The sequence below is a fragment of the Miscanthus floridulus genome, chromosome 13 (genome assembly GCF_019320115.1).
Source record: "Miscanthus floridulus cultivar M001 chromosome 13, ASM1932011v1, whole genome shotgun sequence".
Taxonomy (NCBI): Eukaryota; Viridiplantae; Streptophyta; class Magnoliopsida; order Poales; family Poaceae; genus Miscanthus; species Miscanthus floridulus.
Window position 1 is genome coordinate 69912068 of NC_089592.1, and position 22825 is coordinate 69934892.

The window sequence follows — 22825 nt, forward strand, 5'->3', positions numbered from 1 at the left end:
AAGCCGACGGCAGCCTCCATACGTCCGTCCAGTCAGAGCTACCGCGGCGTAGCCGAGTGTCGTGGCGCCCCCGCGGCAAGTCAGGCCTCCAGTTGCGGCTGCCCGCAGCCCGCGAGCTCGATCGCCGAGCTCTTCCGTCTTGCCGGGAGTGGGACTGTGGGAGGATGGGAGCAACCGCCGCCGCAACGGGTTTTCGTCGTCAACAGCACCACGCCGCCGCATCTCGGCGCCTGTTGGGCTGCTGCCCCGGCCTCTTGTCTGCGCGGGACCTACGTGGCCCCTTTATCCACATCGCATTAATGTGGGGGCCTTCCTCAGCATTCCCTGCCTCAACCACCGTGCCGGCGCCGGCCTATATATAGGGCCCCGGCGAGCCCACTCGGCACAACCAAACACCACCCAACCTCAGATAAGTGAAGCACTCGCAGACAGATGAAGCAGTCGAGCAGATTGTGTTTGCTCTTCCTCGTGGCGCTCTGCACCACCCTGGCCTGCGACCTGGTCCAGGCACAGGTCCTCTTCCAGGTACGATTGCTGTGCACGTCAATGTCGTCGTACGTAGAACGACGATCTCGTCAACTTATCATGCCACAATCTGTGCACGTACGTGCAGGGGTTTAACTGGGAGTCGTGCAAGCAGCAGGGAGGCTGGTACAACAGGCTCAAGACCCAGGTCGACGACATCGCCAAGGCCGGCGTCACGCACGTCTGGCTGCCTCCACCCTCGCACTCCGTCTCGCCACAAGGTACTTTCCACTGCCCTACACCTCAGGGCTCAGGCTCAGCAGAGTACTGGAGTACATCCATGTTTGTTGACATATATAACTCTTAACAACACGACGACCATCTCGGCAGGCTACATGCCGGGGCGCCTATACGACCTAGACGCGTCCAAGTACGGCACGGCGGCGGAGCTCAAGTCCCTGATCGCGGCGTTCCACGGGAGGGGCGTGCAGTGCGTGGCGGACATCGTCATCAACCACCGATGCGCGGAGAAGAAGGACGCACGCGGCATCTACTGCATCTTCGAGGGCGGGACGCCCGACGACCGCCTGGACTGGGGCCCCGGCATGATCTGCAGCGACGACACGCAGTACTCGGACGGGACGGGCCACCGCGACACGGGCGAGGGCTTCGCGGCGGCGCCCGACATCGACCACCTCAACGAGCGCGTCCAGCGGGAGCTCTCCGCCTGGCTCAACTGGCTCAAGTCCGACGACGTCGGCTTCGACGGCTGGCGCCTCGACTTCGCCAAGGGCTACTCGCCGGCCATCGCCAAGATGTACGTGGAGAACACCCGGCCGAGCTTCGTCGTCGCTGAGATATGGAACTCCCTGAGCTACAGCGGTGACGGCAAGCCGTCGCCCAACCAGGACCAGTGCCGGCAGGAGCTGGTGAACTGGGTGCAGGCTGTCGGCGGGCCCGCGATGGCGTTCGACTTCACTACAAAGGGCCTGCTACAGGCGGGCGTGCAGGGGGAGCTGTGGCGGCTGCGCGACAGCTCCGGCAAGGCGGCTGGCATGATCGGGTGGATGCCGGAGAAAGCCGTCACCTTCGTCGATAACCATGACACCGGGTCCACGCAGAAGCTGTGGCCGTTCCCGTCCGACAAGGTCATGCAAGGCTACGCCTACATCCTCACCCATCCAGGAGTCCCCTGCATCGTAAGTGCTCGTTAATTACTCCAGAATCTCCAAGTTTCACTCCCAAATCAGACGTGCCTATAGCTAATCCGCGGGGTACGTGTGCATGCATATCCAGTTCTACGACCACGTGTTCGACTGGAATCTGAAGCAGGAGATATCCACGCTGTCTGCCATCAGGGCGCGGAACGGCATCCACGCCGGAAGCAAGCTGCGGATCCTCGTCGCGGACGCCGACGCGTACGTGGCCGTCGTCGACGAGATGGTCATGGTGAAGATCGGGACAAGGTACGATGTGAGCAACGTGATCCCGTCGGATTTCCACCCCGCGGCACACGGCAAGGACTACTGCGTCTGGGAGAAGGGGAGCCTCCGCGTCCCGGCTGGGCGGCACCTTTAGCAGCTCAGTCTTGTGCTGCAAACACAGCAGCACAACACTGAATAGTCCCCAACGTATTTTCCTATAACGAGGATTTCCTGAATTTTGATTACCTTTTTCTAGTTCAATTCCATATATATTAATTCCGCATGTACACACTGTCACAATCAGATAAATAAACAAGCTTGATCTCATCAACGTGTATGTTACCCTCAATAATTTAGATTAAAGACATTTGTTTGTGTATTAGGCCCTCGGTACTCTCGCTGCTGGGCGACTGAAACACAAGATATCGACTACTTTCTCCGTTCCAAACTATAAGTCGTTTTGACTTTTTTGATACATTTATTTTGCTATGCATCTAAATATAATAATGTTTAGATACCTAGCAAATGTATGAACCAAAAAAGTCAAAACGACTTATAATTTGAATTAGATGGAATAGATAGTATCGGGAGTCGAGTAAATCACGTTGATCCACTCCAATCCGATATGATTTCTCTATAACAAACTAGAAACCGTAGATTTAAATTATTTGGCATTCCCTCTATAACCCTACCCCGAACTATATAGGGGGGGGGGGTTTAGGAGAGACCCATTCGACGAATTAACACCACATAGATAGGAACCTAGGCAAACTCATCAGCACCCCTGTAAACCCGAGCATACATGGCAAAGAGAAGCATTCTCTACTGACATAGGGCACCTAGTACTTGAACCATTATAAATCTGTGTATCATGTGCGCTACTCCTATGATTCCCAGCACACAAAATGCTGATCTATTTATCGAATGATAAATCTTACGACAGTTAGCGCGCTAGGCAAGGAACTTTGTGCGCAGATTCCTTTCAAGTCCTTCAGATGAGAATCATCTTCTATAGAAGCGACTATGACACCTTCGCTTCGGGCACCATAATTTCCTTCGGCAGCCTAGACTATGTCACAGATCAACTTGGTGATCTGTATCTGCAAGATCCCGAGTCGATCATGCAGGAGGAGGAGCTACACTCGCTCTACATTTTCCTCGCCGGACTGGAGGACTCCATGGTCGATGGTGCACCTACACTCGCACGCCACATGGATCTTTACTGTCGACAGAATATCGTCGGCAGTCCTCCGAGGGGTATCCCACGAAGGTAGATTGATCGGCAGAGGTGTGCGTAATCAAGAACAAGAAGGCAACAGAGACACAAGAGTTAAACAGGTTCGGGTCGTCAGCGCGACATAATACCCTTCCTGTGGTCTGTTGGATTGTATTGGCTATCGTATGATATTGCGTGTGTTTAGAGGGGGGGTCCCTGCCCACCTTATATAGTCTGAGGGGCAAGGTTACAGGTCGGTTAGATCTAGGAGATAACCGGAAAGTAATAACAGATTACAGGAATCATGGGATCATACGTATCCTAACAGATCTCGTAGTATCTTCAGGATATCTTCTCGGTGTCTTGCGGGACGCGCCGAGCAGCGTCGTGCTCCGCAAGGCTTCGTCTTGTGGGTTGGGTAGGGGCGCAGCCCATGTGGTCTGCCGTGGGTATCCGGGGTCGTACCCCCCACAGCTAGTCCCCGAGCGCCTTGTATCCGTTGTGCAACGCCGTCTTGAGCTTGTCCGAGCAGGTACGAACAAAGCCGAGCAGTCAGACTCATGGTCTGACCACCGTAATGAGTTGCCGAGCAGTTGTGAACTATCGCCGATCAGTTGTGAACCGTCACCGAGCAGTGTATCCCAAGTAAGGCTCACCATAAGGATGTAAGGAGCTCAAGTTCAAATTCAAAAATTTCCTCGTAGTGGACCAAGTGTGCCCACTTAGAGTCCAACCATAAGAAAGAGAGATAGTCTTCTTCAACTTCATTAGGCGCGGAGTCTTCCAGATTAAAGCAAACACACTCACCGTAAGGTGAAGTGTGCCCACTTAGTCTCCGAGCCTGACAGTAGGTGACGCAGTCATGTGGTGCCAGGGTCCATAGTAGAAGAAAAGCAAAAGACCAGTCGAGCAGATAGCCAGTCCTCGGGCGAAACCCCGAAATGATGAAAGCACATTCACCGCAAGGTGAAGTGTGCCCACTTAGTCCCCGAGCCTGACAGTAGATGACGTGGTCTGTGGTGCCAGGGTCAGAAACAATAGTAAACAGAAAAAAGTCCCCAATGTAGTGAGGAACCAAGTCGTACAGTAGGAGTTACTGAGCCTTAAAGGATTACGGAGAAGTCGGTAAATATTCGGTGAGCAGTAACAAATTGCGGCGAAAAATGGGCGATATGGGCTGCAATTGTGCGGAAGCCCAGGTAACGGCCTGTAACACCTCTGGTGTTTTGACCTAGCACTAAAACTTAACATGTCATCATATGCATTGCAAAGCATTCATAAAGTAGAAAATTTTGAATGCATTCACTAAATAAGCTTTATTTCATAAGTTGTTATTTTATGTGATGTATGTGATCCAAAACTTTAAATAAAGATCATGACCACAAGGGTCAAATTTCATGTGATCATGTGAGACCATGTGTCATTTGACTCAAATAACCCTAATGGGCCATGTTACTGGTCAAAAATCAAAGTTAAGTAAAAAGGTAAACAAATCAAATTTGAATTCAAATTCAAACCATGAAAGTCCATTTTGCCCCTTCTGTCTATTTCAAAATCCATTTGGAATTTGGGGGTGTGACAAAAGTAAAGTTGAAGATTATTTTATAAGGATCAACTTTGGTATTCAAAGTTTTTAAAGTTTACATATAAAATTTGGAGTAATTTTGAAATGATTCAAATGCTCAAATGCACCCCAAATTCAAATTTCAAAATGGAGGCAGAATTTGAAAATGTTCATTTAAGCAAAGTTGTAGAACTTGAAATTTTGATCAACTTTTATTTTTGGAGATTTTCAACTTCTTTAGAAATTTTGGGAGTAATTTGAATTTTAAAATGGATGGCAATTCTATAATTTTTGGGTGAATAGTACACGACCACCGCCCCACCGCCGGCGTCCTTTATCCGGTCTTCCAGACGCGCCCGTGGCCGCCCTTGGCTTCGCGCTGGCATGGTCTGCTCACTGCGTGTCGTTCCCTCGCTTTCCTAGCCGCGCTATAAAGCTTCGACGACGTTATCAGCTTTTCTCTCTCCTCTGTTTCCCGACGCCGTCGCCTCAGCTCCGGCGAGCTCCCCTCGTCTCCTCAGCGCAAGCCAGTCTCGGTAGAGCAGTGTTCCAGCTCTGCCTCCTCCTTGTGAACCCATCCCACCAACTATGGTTGTCTGAGTCCACCGAGAACCGCCGCTAGCGACCCTTCTTCCTCGCGGCCGGTGACCTCACCCGAAGTCCCGTTTCACCACGGCCAGCATCATCCGGTGAGCCGTTGCCCTTGCTTGTTGTCTCTACAGCTTCGTCTCAATGCTATGGTGCTTAATCCATCCTCGCTTGGTTGTTTTGTCCACTGCAGTCACCAGAACTCCGTCGCCGATGAAGTCTGCTCCGCCATGATCACTCTCACCGTCGAACCGTGTCACCGTAGCTCCTCCGGTCTTGTTCTTTGCTTCAACACGTTCGGGGTATGCTACTGATGCTTCCTGAGCTATTTATTTGGTTGCTACCGTTCTCCTATCGCCGGCACAGTGCTGCCGTGCCACCACGTCCACCATGGCCGGTGTAGTGCTCGGTTCTAGCCGCGTAGGGTCTCGGTTGTGCCACCAATCATTGCGCCTTGTCGTAGTGATCACCGTAGTGCCTTTGCCTTCGCCGTTAGACTCACCGTCGGTGAGATTGCGTCGGTCAGCGCCATCATCGCCGCGGTCAAAGACGAAGGTTAGGGATGACAAGTGGGTCTCGTATGTCAGCGACTGTGTAGTTCAAATGGAATTTTTCTATTTTCAGAAATGGATGAATAGTGTCTATTTTTGTTATTTTTGTGTAGATTTATTTATAGCTCCAAAAATTATGAAAATTTTTGTGTGACCTCTCTGTGATGAATATGATTTAGGAAAAATATGAAATATTGGTTTACAGTACTTTTTGAATGTGATGAAAATTGCTCAATTAATTGATAAATGTAATTTCCATGATTTTTGTAGGCCACTGTATAACTCCAAAAATTATGAAATTTGTTTTGATACACTAATTCATCATGAGGAAGCTTACATAAAATTTTGAGGTCATTTGGTACAAGTTCATTTTTAGCTTAATTCCAAATTTAATTCAAAAATGAATAAAAGCAAACCCTAAGTGTTAGGTTAGTGTTTGATCTTGTTTTGGTCATGTTTTGTGACTAGTAGGGTTTCAAGATCAATTTGGTCAAGTCACTTGTGTGGTCCTTGATGGTAGAATTGCAAGTTGGTTTTGTTAGCTTGCAACTGTACCGTGAAGAAAAGTTGTACTCAAGGTGTTATTATATTTCATACACCATGAAAGCATCCTGTTTACATTAACATCATGTTGTAAGCATATGTTATTATTTCATGTAGAATCCGAGAGTGAACCAATCCTAGTTGAGCAAGTTGTGGAAGAATCCCCGGTTGTCTCGGGATTCAATAATTGTGGTATTGATCTGGAACCCGAGATCGTCAACGAAGGCAAGCCCCGGTTTATGCATTAAACCATTACCTTGTTTACTTTGAAAAGTTTATCACCTATGTTACCTATTGCATTAAGTTGATTTATTCAAATGTTACCTACTTGATACATTGCCTACCTTGTTAATTGTTTACCATCCTTGAAGATGATTTCATTTACAAAGGCGTAGAATGCTTAGTATGCTTTATGGTAGGCTTTCAAAGTAAAAGTTTTGATACAATCAAAGATGGCATACTGGCCAAAGAAAGAAAGAAGGTAGAATGAACTAAAGACTAGTCGGGTGACTTATCTTGAATGTTGGGTAATGTTGCCGACTATGTCGCTTAAAGGCCACTCATTGTGGATCTTCTGAACGAGACACTTTGTAGTACTGGTCACATACTTCGGTAAGCCTACTTCGGCTAATCCGATACTAAGACGAATGCCCACGCACTGGGAGTGGAGAGATGGCGGGAGTAGCGTGTACCCTCGTGGCTGGAATGTGGCTGGATTTGAGGTGTGCTGTGCTCTCGGGTGGCGTGGAGACGGCTTAGTATAGGAGGATCTGGTAGCGAGGTTGATATATGCAAGATTAAGTTCTACATATGTCATGTGATAAGGAATCCCCAGCTGGGACTTGAATCAATTCGAATTGCCAGTGCTCCACGGATATGGAGACTCGATTCGTTATAGAAGCAATGCAGGACTGGTGAATTAATAAAACTTGAGAAAAGGAATGGAAAGAGAAGGAATGAAACATGGGATATGAACACTTAGTTTGAGATAATGAACTAAGAATACTTAGGGGTAAAACTTGAAAATAGAATCAAGAATAGTAAGCTTTTGGCAAAGAACTTGTGAATCTTGCTACATCCTTACCTTGCCCCAACACCTGCATCTCTAAAGTCTTTCATCCCTTATACGTCGGGTCAGTCTTGTTGAGTACTTTTGTACTCAGGGTTTGTTAACCCTTGTTGCAGGTGAGTCGCATGCGCAGGCTTGTTTTGGTCCCTGCTGCATGTCAGTGTTTGAAGTCGATGACGATGAGGAATGATGAATGGCCTTTGGACAGGGCACTAGTTTGTATGATAAATAATGTTAATGTAATATTATCCCGCTACTATGGTTGTATGACACTTATGGTTATGTAAGTTTGAAACAACTAGTTTATAATATTAAAACTTAAATCTTTCGCTTTATAATCTCTGGTATGTATATTGAAAACTGTTGTAATCTGCAATGTCTATGATTGGGATCCTGTTTGGAAAAGATTCGTGGATGATTTGGGTTTCCCGAGGACACCCGACAGACCTATTAAGTTATTGGGAACTTGTGTTCGCTATCAAAGGTCTGTTGAGACAATGATATGTGTACATGGGCCTGATTTCTTAGGAGGTTCTACCACAGCTGGTATCAGAGCAGGTTCTATCTAAGATCATTGTAGGTTGCTTTGGAAAACCTTCAAATTGATTTAGATCAAAGAAAGTAAACTTGATATTTTAAAGTTCAAATTTCTTTCTTCTTACCTCTGATCTAGCCTCAATCCTATCTTATTTGAAAGTTCATAGCGGATAATATGATTAGGTTTGTCCTATGTATTAAAAATCTAGTACTTTTGATTATATAAATCTTTTGTACCTAGATTCATAAGATCGATTCATGCATCATGCTTGAACACCTTGCATAATAATTCCCCTTAAAAGTGGTTGGGTAAGTAATGTCAATCCTATTCTTGCTAACCTCCATTATCCTCAAGCTATTCTTATAGTCCTACCCTAACTTCTACAGGCTATGGCAAAGACCAAGATAACCGCACGCAAGTCCACCAGACCTCATGGAGTCCCTCATCACCAGTTGGCACCGCGAAACCATGAGCTTGGTGAACGAAGTTCCAGGACCTTAGGAGAGGAAGGATCTTCGAGCAATCCCACCAACATCGAGAACCTTACCATGGAGCTCAACACTCTTCATCAAGCTCATGCCAAAGATCAAGAGAAGCTGGTGGAAATGCAAAGGGACATTACCAAGAATACCGAGTTGTGGAATGAAGCCTAGACACGAGAGGATGCGGCCAATGAACGCATCCATGAGTTGGAGTTCTACGTAGAAGACCTAGAGATGGACAATGCCATTCTTCATGAGAATGTTCACATGATGTACGCTCAACTTCATCCTCCTCATGGGGATGGTGAAGTTACAGATGAAGAAATGATTATAGATCTAGGAGAAATCCATGATGAAGAAGAGGAGGAGGATCCTAAGGAATTAGTGTACTTCTTAGATGAAGATGAGGTTTCATCTGGTATGGACACGGACGCCGATGACTGAGAGATTGGAGTAGTAATAGTTCCTTTACTACTTTTCTAGTAAACTAGGGTTGTCTTGTGGGATACAAGACATGTAATATAAATAAGTAACCCTTTGTAGCATGGAACCTTTTAACTGCTTTCAATAAATAATAATGTAAATAAATGTGTCTCTCTAACAGATGCCTCATCCTATCACCCGAGCTGGTGCAAGTACCTCGCATGACAATGATGATATCCCAAATCCTCCACCAATGCCTCCGACTATGGCAGATGCCATAGCCGCACTCGTCAACGCAATGGCAGAGAATGCTAGGTTGTTAAGGGAATTGGCTTAGAACCAACAGGCACCACACCCTAATCGTGGCCACCATAATAATGGAAATGATGAGTCAACCTATGTTGATTTTACTGACACACGTCCGCCTGTGTTCTCTAAGGCAGAAGAGCCTTTAGAAGCTGACGATTGGCTTAGGACAATAGAGCAAAAGTTTGAGCTAATTCACTATACCGAGATTCAGAAAACCAAGGTTTGCGGCACAACAACTCCGAGGAGCTGCTGGTGCCTGGTGGGCAAATTTGGTAGCTGTACAGCCCACTGGTCACCAAATCACCTGGATGGAGTTTAAGGATGCCTTCAGGGCACACTATATTCCAGATGGTGTGATGACCATGAAGTTAGAAGAGTTTTTGGCTCTTAAGCAAGGGGAGCACCCGGTGATGCACTATGTTGGGCGCTTCAATCACCTGTTACAGTATGCTATAGAATATGTGAATACTGATAGGAAGAAGAAGAATCATTTTCTTAGAGGCCTAAACACTAAACTTCAGACCATGATGGCAACTTGTGGCAACACAACTTATCATGAGACAGTCAACATTGCTATCGCTTTAGAGGAGAATTACTGCCGACACAAGGAGGTGAAGAAAAAGAGAGTATCTACTTCCGGATCATCAAGTGGAAAGTGTCAAAAGATAGTCTACCATCCTCAGAATCATGGCCGTACGCCATTCCGCCCCCAACAAAGCCAAAGCAGGCAGCAAATCTTTATTCGCCCTATAATTAAAATGCCTTATCCTCATCAAGCACCGTAGTAGCAAGATAATACAAATAATACAAACCGTACTGCTACTCCCCAGAATCACAATTATCCATGTTATAATTGTGGTAAACCCAGACACTTTTCCTGAGAATGTCCGTATCCTAGGAAGAATAATCCTGATGCACCTAAAACCCCTATTCCTCAAGCTCAGAATCAGTACAAGGGCAATGCTCAGAATAGTCAGAAGGGTCAGGCTGAGAAGAAAACTAGAAAGGTCTTCTATACTTAGGTTGAATCTATTCCAGAAGGAGAACCAGTAATGATGGGTATATTTCCCATTGCTAAGCATCCTGCAATTACCTTATTTGATTCTGGTGCATCTCATACATTCATCAATCGTAAATTTGTTGTGAAGCATGGGATAACTATTGGGGAAATAAAAGAACCATATCATATACAGTTGCCCGGGGGGACGAATCTGTACAAGGGAGGTAGTTCAGCATGTACCTATTGATTTGGGAGGTTATGAGTTCCCTACAAACATGCTGATATTAAAGGATCAAGATATTAATGTGACCCTTGGTATGAACTGGTTAACTCAACATGGGGCTGTCATAGATGTCATGCATAGAACCATAAGGATAAATGTACCTGACAGCAAAACCCAACTTCTCATCCAACTTCCCTTTCCTAAGAGTACGGTTGGAACAGTCGGTGCAACTACTGTTGAAGAAGCCGAGAAAATTCCAGTGGTATGTGAATTTACGGATGTCTTTCCCGATGATCTGCATGGTCTGCCACCAGACCGAGATATAGAGTTTAGAATTGATATGAAACCAGGAACGGCACCTGTGTCCAGAAGAGCATATAGAATGCCACCCAAAGAACTAGCAGAATTAAAAATTCAACTACAAGAGTTGTTAGACAAGGGTTTCATTCAACCCAGTTCATCACCTTGGGGATGCCCTGCTATCTTCATGAAGAAAAAGGACCAAACCTTAAGGTTATGTATTGACTATCGACCGTTAAATGAAGTCACCATAAAGAACAAATACCCCTTACCCCGAATTGATTTGCTTTTTGATCAACTTATGGGAGCTAAGGTGTTCTCGAAGATAGACTTAAGATCAGGCTATCACCAGATTAAGATCAGATGGGAAGATGTGCCGAAGACAGCGTTTACTACCCAACATGGTCTATATGAGTATCTAGTCATGTCTTTTGGGCTGACCAATGCCCTGGCTCATTTCATGTACCTGATGAACTCAGTTTTCATGCCTGAGTTGGATAGGTTTGTAGTGGTGTTCATTAATGACATTCTTATCTATTCTAAGAGCAAAGAGGAACATGCGGACCATCTCCGCATTATTCTACAATGATTAAGAGACCACCAATTATATGCCAAATTCAGTAAATGTGCATTTTGGTTAGAGGAAGTATAATTTCTGGGTCATGTGTTATCTGCTGAAGGTATAGCTGTTGATCCGAGCAAGGTAGAAGAAGTCCTTAACTAGAGAGCACCTACCACTGTTCATCAAGTTCATAGTTTTCTGGGGTTGGCATGATATTATCATCGGTTCATCCTTGACTTCTCTAGAATTGCGAAGCCGATTACTGAACTGTTGAAAAATCAAACTAAGTTTGTATGGTCAACAAAATGTGAGGAGGCCTTTCAAACATTAAAGAAGTTGCTGACAACTGCACTAGTACTAGCACAACCTGATATCGAGAGGCTGTTTGATATCTATTGTGATGCATCTGAAATTAGTATTGGTTGTGTTCTTATGCAAGAAGGCAGAGTCATAGCATCTGCTTCCAGACAACTCAAAAAGCATGAAGAACATTATCCCACCTATGATCTTGAATTTGCCGTTGTTGTTCATGCACTCAAGGTTTGGCAACATTATTTATTGGGCAATATTTGTCATATCTATACGGATCACAAAAGTTTGAAATATATCTTCACTCAGTCAGAGTTGAATATGAGGCAAAGAAGATGGTTAAAACTTATCAAAGATTATGACTTAGAAGTGCATTATCATCCGGGCAAGGCTAATGTGGTTGCTAATGCCCTGAGTCGCAAGAGTCATTGCCATTGTCTGATTGTGAAACCTATGCAACGAACATTGTGTTAAGAGATGGAGCATCTGAATTTACAAATCATAGAACAAGGTTCCCTGTCCAATATTGTAGTTGAGTCCACTATCAATGATCAGATCATTGTTGCTCAATGGAAAAGTAAGGGAATAGCCTATATCAAAGATAAAGTCAGATCTGGAAAACCAACATGTTTCAATATTGATGAATCCAATGTTGTATGGTTCAAAGATAGATTGGTAGTACCCAAAAGTCTAGAGCTGCAAAAGCAGATTCTTGATGAAGCTCATTCTACAAGATACTCCATTCATCCAGGTAGCAACAAAATGTATCGTGATCTGAGAAAGAGATATTGGTGGACCAAAATGAAAATAGAAATAGCTCAATATGTGGCCAAATGTGATACTTGTCAGAGAGTCAAAGCGGTTCACATGAAGACTATAGGTCCATTACATTCATTGCTAGTTCCATCTTGGAAGTGGGAAGATATCTGTATGGACTTCATCGTGGGATTGCCTAGGACATCTGCAGGCTACAATTCAATATGGGTTATTGTTGATCGCCTAACCAAGATAGCTCATTTCTTACCAGTCAGAGATAAATATCAAGTGGAACAGTATGCAAAGCTTTATCTTGATAGAATCTTCAGTCTGCATGGGGCACCCAAGACCATTGTCTCTGATAGAGGATCATTGTTCGTATCCAAGTTTTGGAAAAGTCTACATGAGTCTTTGGGAACTAAACTTATCCATAGTTCTGCTTATCATCCGCAAACAGATGGACAGACTGAAAGGGTAAATCAAATTCTTGAAGATATGTTAAGAGCATGTGTCCTTTCCTATGGTGCTAAATGGGATGAATGCCTTCCCTTAGCTGAATTCTCATATAACAATAGCTATCAAGAGAGCATTAAAATGGCATCATTCGAAGCATTGTATGGCCGTAGATGCCAGACACCTTTAAATTGGTCAGAAGCTGGAGAATGTTGGTTCTTTGGGCCGGATGTGGTCAAGGAAGCTGAAGAGAAAGTTAAACTCATACAAGCTAATATGAAGGTAGCTCAATCCCGATAGAAAAGCTATGCTAATAAGAGGAGACGACCGCTAGAATTCAAAGTGGGAGATCATGTCTACCTCAAGGTATCACCGATGAAAGGAGTTCATCATTTTGGGATTCGAGGAAAGTTGGCGCCCCATTATGTCAGTCCTTTTCAAGTCCAACAACAATGTGGACCAGTCGCCTATCGCGTCAAGCTACTAGATCACATGTCAGCTGTGCATGACATCTTCCATGTATCCCAGTTAAAGAGGTGTCTTCAAGTACCTGACCAAGTGATCGACTTGGGCGATGTAGAACTAGAATCTGATTTGACTTATGCCGAGTACCCCATTAGAGTCTTAGATCAGAAAGATCGAGTCACTCAAAGACGTACAATCAAGTTCTACAAAGTACAATGGAATCAACACACTGGAGATGAAGCTACTTGGGAGTCCGAGGATTACTTAGAAGAAAACTTTCCTGACTTCTTCGCTTCTATTTAGTTGCAATACCTTGTCTATGTTGTAACTTGTCGCTTTTGTCAAAAGAATGGAAAACCCCCTCACTAGCTTTTTGAACAAAGTTATGATGTGTTAGCTTGACACATTTCCTTTTCCTTTACTTAGCCTTAGGTTTTAAATCTTGGGACGAGATTTCTTTAAGGGGGAAGGGTTGTAACACCTCTGGTGTTTTGACCTAGCACTAAAACTTAACATGTCATCATATGCATTGCAAAGCATTCATAAAGTAGAAAATTTTGAATGCATTCACTAAATAAGCTTTATTTCATAAGTTGTTATTTTATGTGATGTATGTGATCCAAAACTTTAAATAAAGATCATGACCACAAGGGTCAAATTTCATGTGATCATGTGAGACCATGTGTCATTTGACTCAAATAACCCTAATGGGCCATGTTACTGGTCAAAAATCAAAGTTAAGTAAAAAGGTAAACAAATCAAATTTGAATTCAAATTCAAACCATGAAAGTCCATTTTGCCCCTTCTGTCTATTTCAAAATCCATTTGGAATTTGGGGGTGTGACAAAAAGCAAAGTTGAAGCTTATTTTATAAGGATCAACTTTGGTATTCAAAGTTTTTAAAGTTTACATATAAAATTTGGAGTAATTTTGAAATGATTCAAATGCTCAAATGCACCCCAAATTCAAATTTCAAAATGGAGGCAGAATTTAAAAATGTTCATTTAAGCAAAGTTGTAGAACTTGAAATTTTGATCAACTTTTATTTTTGGAGATTTTCAACTTCTTTAGAAATTTTGGGAGTAATTTGAATTTTAAAATGGATGGCAATTCTGTAATTTTTGGGTGAACAGTACACGACCACCGCCCCACCGCCGGCGTCCTTTATCCGATCTTCTAGACGTGCCCGTGGCCGCCCTTGGCTTTGCGCTGGCACGATATGTTCACCGCGTGTCGTTCCCTCGCTTTCTTGGCCGCGCTATAAAGCTCCGACGACGTTATCAGCTTTTCTTTCTCTCCTCTGTTTCCCGACGTCGCCACCTCAGCTCTGGTGAGCTCCCCTTGTCTCCTCAATGCAAGCCAGTCTTGACAGAGCAGTGTTCCAGCTTCGCCTCCTCCTTGCGAACCCATCCCACCAACTGTGGTTGTCTAAGTCCACCGAGAACCGCCGCTAGCGACCCTTCTTCCTCACGGCCGGCGACCTCACCCAAAGTCCCGTTTCACCACGGCCAGCATCATCCGATGAGCCGTTGCCCTTGCTTGTTGTCTCTACAGCTTCGTCTCAATGCTGTGGTGCTTAATCCATCCTTGCTTGGTCATTTTGTCCACTGTAGTCACCGGAACTCCGTCACCGACGAAGTCTGCTCCGCCGTGATCACTGTCACCGTCGAACCGCGTCACCGTAGCTCCTCTGGTCTTGTTCTTTGCTTCAACACGTTTGGGGTATGCTATTGATGCTTCCTGAGCTATTTATTTGGTTGCTACCGTTCTCCTGTCACCGGCACAACGCTGCAGTGCCACCGCGTCCGCCATGGCGGTGTAGTACTCGATTCTAGCCGCGTAGGGTCTCGGTTGTGCCACCAATCATTGCGCCTTGTCGTAGTGATCACCGTAGTGCCTTTGCCTTCGCCGTTAGACTCACCGTCGGTGAGATTGCATCGGTCAGCGCCGTCGTCGCCGTGGTCAAAGACGAAGGTTAGGGATGACAAGTGGGTCCTGTATGTCAGCGACTTTATAGTTCAAATGGATTTTTTCTATTTTTAGAAATGGATGAATAGTGTCTATTTTTGTTATTTTTGTGTAGATTTATTTAGAGCTCCAAAAATTATGAAAATTTTTGTGTGACCTCTCTGTGATGAATATGATTTAGGAAAAATATGAAATATTGGTTTACAGTACTTTTTGAATGTGATGAAAATTGCTCAATTAATTGATAAATGTAATTTCCATGATTTTGTAGGCCACTGTATAACTCCAAAAATTATGAAATTTGTTTTGGAACACTAATTTGTCATGAGAAAGCTTACATAAAATTTTGAGGTCATTTGGTACAAGTTCATTTTTTAGCTTAATTCCAAATTTAATTCAAAAATGAATAAAAGCAAACCCTAAGTGTTAGGTTAGAGTTTGATCTTGTTTTGGTCATGTTTTGTGACCAGTAGGGTTTCAAGATCAATTTGGTTAAATCACTTATGTGGTCCTTGATGGTAGAATTACAAGTTGGTTTTGTTGGCTTGCAACTGTACCATGAAGGAAAGTTGTACTCAAGGTGTTATTATATTTCATGCACCATGAAAGCATAATGTTTACATTAACATCATGTTGTAAGCATATGTTATTATTTCATGTAGAATCCGAGAGTGAACCAATCCTAGTTGAGCAAGTTGTGGAAGAATCCCCGGTTGTCTCGGGATTCGATAATTGTGGTACTGATCCGGAACTCGAGATCGTCAACGAAGGCAAGCCCCGGTTTATGCATTAAACCATTACCTTGTTTACTTTGAAAAGTTTATCACCTATGTTACCTATTGCATTAAGTTGATTTATTCAAATGTTACCTACTTGATGCATTGCCTACCTTATTAATTGTTTACCATCCTTGAAGATGATTTCATTTACAAAGGCGTAGAATGCTTAGTATGCTTTATGGTAGGCTTTCAATGTAAAAGTTTTGATACAATCAAAGATGGCATACTGGCCAAAGAAAGAAAGAAGGTAGAATGAACTAGAGACTAGTTGGGTGACTTATCTTGAATGTTGGGTAATGTTGCCGACTATGTCGCTTAAAGGCCACTCATTGTGGATCTTCTGAACGAGACACTTTGTAGTACTGGTCACATACTCCGGTAAGCCTACTTCGGCTAATCTGATACTAAGATGAATGCCCACACACTAGGAGTGGAGAGATGGCGGGAGTAGCGTGTACCCTCGTGGCTGGAATGCGGTCGAATTTGAGGTGTGATGTGGTCTCGGGTGGTGTGGAGACAGCTTAGTATAGGAGGATCTGGTAGCGAGGTTGATATATGCAAGATTAAGTTCTACATATGTCGTGTGATAAGGAATCCCCAGCTGGGACTTGAATCAATTTGAATTGCCGGTGCTCCGTAGATATGGAGACTCGATTTATTACAGAAGCAATGCAGGACTGGTGAATTACTAAAACTTGAGAAAAGGAATGGAAAGAGAAGGAATGAAGCATGGGATATGAACACTTAGTTTGAGATAATGAACTAAGAAGACTTAGGGGTAAAACTTGAAAATAGAATCAAGAATAGTAAGCTTTTGGCAAAGAACTTTTGAATCTTGCTACATCCTTACCTTGCCCCAACACCTGCATCTCTAAAGTCTTTCACCCCTTATACATCGGGTCAGTCTTGTTGAGTACTTTTGTACTCAGGGTTTGTTAACCCTTGTTGCAGGTGAGTTGCATGCGCAGGCTTATTTTGGTCCCTGCTACATGTCAGTGTTTGAAGTCAATGACGATGAGGAATGATGAATGGCCTTTGGACAAGGCACTAGTTTGTATGATAAATAATGTTAATGTAATATTATCCCGCTACTATGGTTGTATGACACTTATGGTTATGTAAGTTTGAAACAACTGGTTTGTAATATTAAAACTTAAATCTTCTGCTTTATAATCTATGGTATGTATATTGAAAACTGTTGTAATCTGCAATGTCTGTGATTGGGATCCTGTTCGGAAAAGATTCATGGATGATTCAGGTTTCCCGAGGACACCCGACAGACCTGTTAAGTTGTTGGGAACTTGTGTTCGCTATCAAAGGTCTCTTGAGACAATGATAGGTGCATGTGGGCCCAATTTCTTAGGAGGTTCTGCCACATGGCCCATCATACCACTTTGGAGAATTCGGAGAGGCACAAATCTTGAAGCGGTTTCCCAAAAACCCTGGAATGCAAAAAGTGGAGGAGTGCTTTATAACTGTGTCGCCGCACTCCGTGCTCTCGCCTTTGCCACTTCATCTTCCTCCTCAGCCCTCGCGCTTCCTGATTCACATTCACATGCGCTTTTGCCACCAATCCCAAACCAGATCTGAGAGATGGCGCCAAAGAGGGGAGTTGTGAACCCAAAGAAGGTGGCCGCTGGATCAAGTCATGATAAGGAATGGGTGCCGTCGCTCATGGAGGAGGCAAAGCTCAATAGGATGGTGGAGGCGGGTGTTCTCTCTGATCGTGTCACCATCGAATGGCGACCAGCCAGCGGTGAGCCCTACCCGATGCCGCATACTGACAAAGTAGTAGTTTTCAAAGATTACTTCTAGTGCGGATTGGGAGTTCCTATTCATCCTTTCTTGTGGGGTCTATTGAAGTTCTAGGGAGTGAGTCTGTGCAATCTACATCCCAATACCATCTTGCACATCTCCATTTTCATCCATTTTTGAGAGGCATATCTTGGAATTCTTCCTCACTTCAACCTCTTTCGACACCTATTTTGGCTGAAGAAGAAGGGTGGCGATGGTTCCAGAGTGGTCGATGGCGTATATCTACAACTCCACGATGGGATGGTGGGTGAGTACATCACTATACCACTAAACACTTCGCTGAAGGGGTGGAACTCCAGGTGGTTCTACATGAAGCAGAGCCATCCTGCCATCCGCTGTGACATCGACCATATTTCGGAGAACCGGAGGAGCTGGTCGGAGAAGCTGAGCAGTGCTGATATGGAGCAGGTGAGGGAGCTCCTTGGCCTGATAAAGGGCATGAAGATGAATGGCGGATTGGTGGCGGTGAGCTTCATTGTGTGCCATGTCCAGCCCAGCAAGGAGAGGGCCCATGCGGGCTTTGACTTCAAGGGGGCACCGACGGCACTCAGGAGAGGATAGAGAGGCTGATGAGGGATGATGTGCTAGAGTGGGTCGTAGAGCTATTCGCTCCAAATGCCTCTCTTAGCGTGTCAGGACAGACCAGGGCCTTCAACTGCATGAATCCACCTCCTTAGGTAAAAGTCTCAACTGTTTGTTCCTGATGCTTTTTATCCTGTATCGTTACCGAGCAATGAGCTAATTTACTTATGGAAATATCCATTCGTAGGAACAAGCAGCGTACTTCTCGAGTGTGCCAAGGAGCGATTGGCCAAAGGCCATGGATGCCCGGCCAACCAGTCAGCTAGAGGAAGGTGCCATTAGCACCTCATTGAAGTCTGGAGGCACAGGCGCTGGTTGGACGGAGAGTTCCCCTCTGATGTCAGAGAAAGTCCGGGGAAAAGGGCGGCGATAGATGAGCCGGCCCATAAGAAGAGGAAGATGGCGGGTGTGGCATCTCGCAAACCAGGCGGCATCTTGCTTGGCGGTGGTCAGATCACTCGGACGTAGAGTGCTGATGGGACTCCAGTGGCTCCTCCTCTGAGCACCGAGGCGCCACCATGCAACACGCATGTGGAGGTGCAGCCGAAAGGAGGGGAGGGAGTCCCTGAGTAATAGGCGAAGGGAGTCCCCGAGCGATAGGTGGAGGAGAGGCCAATGGTGGGGGCTACAAGACCTTCAGCCCAAGGCATGCGGGGTGACCCCAAAGCCATGCCTGGGGCTCGGGGAGGCAGCGCCGGTTCAGAACCGTGTATCGGGAGGCCGACGTGCAAGTATCCTTGCCTTGCATTCATTTTGTTGTTGGATCCTTATAGCTATGGTGATTAACGAGCTAATCTGATGTAGAGTGAGGCGTCCAAACTAGCGAGTAGCTAGGGGCTAGTTCTGGCATGGAGGCAATGGTGGTAGACCCCGTCCTAGAGTCTCTAGGTGCTCGATGGCCTATGGAGGAGTCGACCGCTGCTGCTGGCAAAGAATAGTTGATGACGACGATGGCTGAGTCGGTGGCGATGCTAGGGGCAACGGTGGGAGCCACCAGGTCTTTGGAGGCGGATGCTGGAGTTGTCATCACCGTGCTGAAGTCTAGAGCGAAGAAGCCAGTGGTGCCAGAGGAGCAGGCGACACTCCATGAAATGTCGGAGGGCATGGTCAGACACGCTGTGCGGCCACCAAGCCCCTAGGTGGTGCCACCAGCTGTGGAGGAGGATGAAGTGGAAGAGATTGAGCGTGAGGAAGCATGACCTCAAGCTGTCCGGATCCTCCGCAAGCAGGGCAATGAAGGTCATGGAAGAGGAGGACACCACCAGGAAGGTCAAGAGGCTAGAGTCCACCCTTTCCACAGCGATGAAGCAGATCAAGGTTAGTATTGTGTCATCAATGTTCGTCTTTGACATTGGAGATTGGAGTTCTTCATAATCTTGGTGGTTTTGCAGGGCATAGCACGAACTGCCAAACAACGGTGGTAGCTGATTAAGAGGATGGAGCCCCTCACCAAGGAGAACACAAAGCTGAAGGAGGCAGTGAAGCTTATGGAGAAAAACATCTAGAGAGCCCAGTGCGAGCGGGATCTTGCTGAATCTAATGCGCGGGATCTGGAATACCAAAAGGGGGCTTTATCTGAGCAGCTGGCGACCATGTCCGAGCAATTGTGAGGCAGCTCTGAGTAGCTGGAGCGCATCTTCAAGCAGCTTAGAATCCTCTCCAAGCAGAAAAAAGGTACTGCGGACCAGTGAACTTTTTCTATATTGCCTAACAGCTTTAATGTTGCTGACAATCGTCACTTTTGTAGAGCAAGATGCGGAGCTCGGCTAGTTGCATCAGATCATCGATCAGCTCTAGGAGGAGAAGGAGAAGGCGTCTGGGCGAGCAAAAAAACTGACTAAGAAGCTAAAACATGAGTACTTCATGGTTGGAGGTATTGCTAAAGTGACTTTTTTGTTTGACGGATCCTTTTGGGGCCTGCAGAATATCATCGAAGGACCAAGGCCCAGTTCGATGTGCTAGAGCTAGAGGCATAAACCTAGAGGTGAAAGCTCGACGCCGTGTTGGCCGGAGTCAGGCCGGTGCTTGACTGCATCGACATGGAGGTAGCTCCTTAGCCCGACAACAGGCCGCCTCGTTCGGACACCATCTTTGATAGGTGCAAGGCGACATGGGATAACTTCAAAAGCTTCAATCGTGACGCCACTGTCTCTGCCATGACCCATGCCCTAGCGATAGTTGGGTCTCATTACCCTACCATCGATCTACGAGCGATAGGGGCCGGATTCACCAGAGGGACTGGTGCGATGAAGCAGCAGGAGCTAGAAGATGAGGTGGAGGACATGGCAAAGAGGCTAGCTGGAGACGTCAACCTATTCGGCGAGGTGGACGGAGAGGGCCAAACATAATGACCTAGTTAAAGAGTAATCTGTAACAGCTGGAGAGGATAGTTAAAACATGCGAGGGCGCAGCCAAACATTTATGTATGTGTACAAATGTTGTAAAGTGACATGTGCATGTTTATGCAGTTTGCCAGTATTTCGGTGAAAAATCATTGTAGTGTTAACCCTAACGAGATTATATGTGGTATAAGTAGCGTCTGAGTAGTTAGTTTGTTACTGAGCTCTTAGCCTTGGCTAGCCCATATTCGATAACGTCGAGCGCGAAGCCCATGCACGTGTAGGAGGAACAGACATGACCAAGGAACCGTAGCCGACCACCCATAACGCGGAGCATGGAGCCCATAGCACATGTAGGGAGAGATCAGAGACTGGGTTTTCTCCAAAGAACACAGAGCATAACGTGTGCTGCTCGGCGGTTGGCGAAATATCTTGGAGATATGGAGAAACATAGCGGAACGTTTATGGAGATCATGTATTGGAGTTTGTTAAGGAGTAGCTTAGAGCTGGCGACCACAAATGGAGATTAAACCATAATGGAGACAAATTATGGTGATAAAAACTTCATTCATTATGGAGTGGAGAATACATATCTAGAGCGTTTCAAGGATAGAAACGTATAAGGTGCTCAATGTGCCATGAATTGAGGATATCGATTCCATCCAAGTCACATAGCTAGTAAGACCCTGGTCAGGTAACCTCTTTGACCATGTAAGGCCCTTCCTAGGGGGAGGAGAGGTTGTGCATCCCTTTGGTTTTTTGTTTTCTACGGAGAACGAGGTCGCCGACAGCAAATGAACAACCTTTGATGCTGCAATTGTAGTATCTTCACAAGCCTTCTAGGTATTTGGCTGTGCGGATGCAGGTGATCAAGCGTTCTTCTTTGGCCCTATCGACATCCTCTGTCCAAACAGCTACGTCTTGCTCTTCATTATAATGTTCCACCCTAGGTGCTCAAAAGGCAATGTCCACTGGAAGTATGGCTTCTAAGCTGTAGACCAAGAAATATGGAGACACACCGGTGCTGTGACTAGCTTGAGTACGCAGTCCCTAGACCATAGCTGGGAGCTCTTTAAGCCATCTGCCCGAATGTTTTTCCTCTTTCCGATATAGCCTCTTTTTGAGGGCATCAAGGATCATGCCATTCGCTCGCTCGACCTGGCCATTGGCTCTAGGATGGGCAACGAAGACATATTTGGTGGAGATGCATCAGTCTTCATAGAAGTCCCAAAAATGATGACCAGTGAACGTAGTTCCGAGGTCGGTGATAATGCTATTCAGGAGACCGAATCTGTGGATGATATCTTCAAAGAGCTCGACTGCCTTCTTTGCAGTAGCCGAAACAAGTGGTTTGTATTCGATCCACTTGGAGAACTTGTCAATGGAGACATACACATACTGGAAACCACCTGGCACTGGCTTAAAAGGCCCGATCATGTCTAGTCCCTAGCATGCGAAAGGCCAAGAAGCTAGGATGGTCTGCGACTCCTGCGCCGGCACGTGTATTTGCTTGGTGAAAAATGGGCATCCTTCACAATGTCGGACGAGGTCTTCTACGTCGGTAATGGCCGTGGGCTAATAAAAACTAGCTCAGAAAGCTTTGCCGACCAGGCTTCTCGAGGCCACGTGGTTGCTGCAGGAACCAGAGTGAATCTCAAGAAGTAGTTTCACTCCCTCTTCTTGGGTGATGCATTTCTATAGTATCCCTTCCTTGTCACTTTTCCTCATCAAGTTTCTGTCTACTAGCACATAATGCTTGCTACGATGGATTAGATGTTCAATTTTGATCTTATCGGCGGGTACGTCAGTGCTGGTGAGGTACTTGATGAACTATTCCCTCCAATCGGCGTCCGGCAAAGGTACTGTAAGTACTAGTTGCTCGCGTGGGGGGGGGTTCTTGAACTTCCTCTCTTCCTTAATGGATGGCGTAAAGAGGTCTTGAACGAAAACCCTAGGTGAAATCGTGGCACGAGAAGATCCTATCTTAGATAGGTGGTCGATGAGCTAATTTTGATCTCATACCAAGTGGTGGTACTCGATACCGTAGAACTTCCCTTCGAGATTCCTGATTTCGGCTCAATATGCATCCATCTTCTCACTAG

At 45.6% G+C, this 22825-nt stretch overlaps 1 protein-coding gene across 1 annotated transcript; it reads left to right on the forward strand.

Moving 5' to 3' along the window:
• The first annotated feature begins 399 nt into the window (after positions 1-399).
• On the forward strand, positions 400-2105 carry LOC136500371 (alpha-amylase isozyme 3D). Its single transcript, XM_066495709.1, has 4 exons — positions 400-525; positions 614-746; positions 856-1664; positions 1762-2105. Exons 1-4 carry the CDS (start codon positions 433-435, stop codon positions 2041-2043), a joined length of 1317 nt encoding a protein of 438 aa, XP_066351806.1. The 5' UTR covers positions 400-432; the 3' UTR covers positions 2044-2105.
• The last annotated feature ends 20720 nt before the right edge of the window (positions 2106-22825 follow it).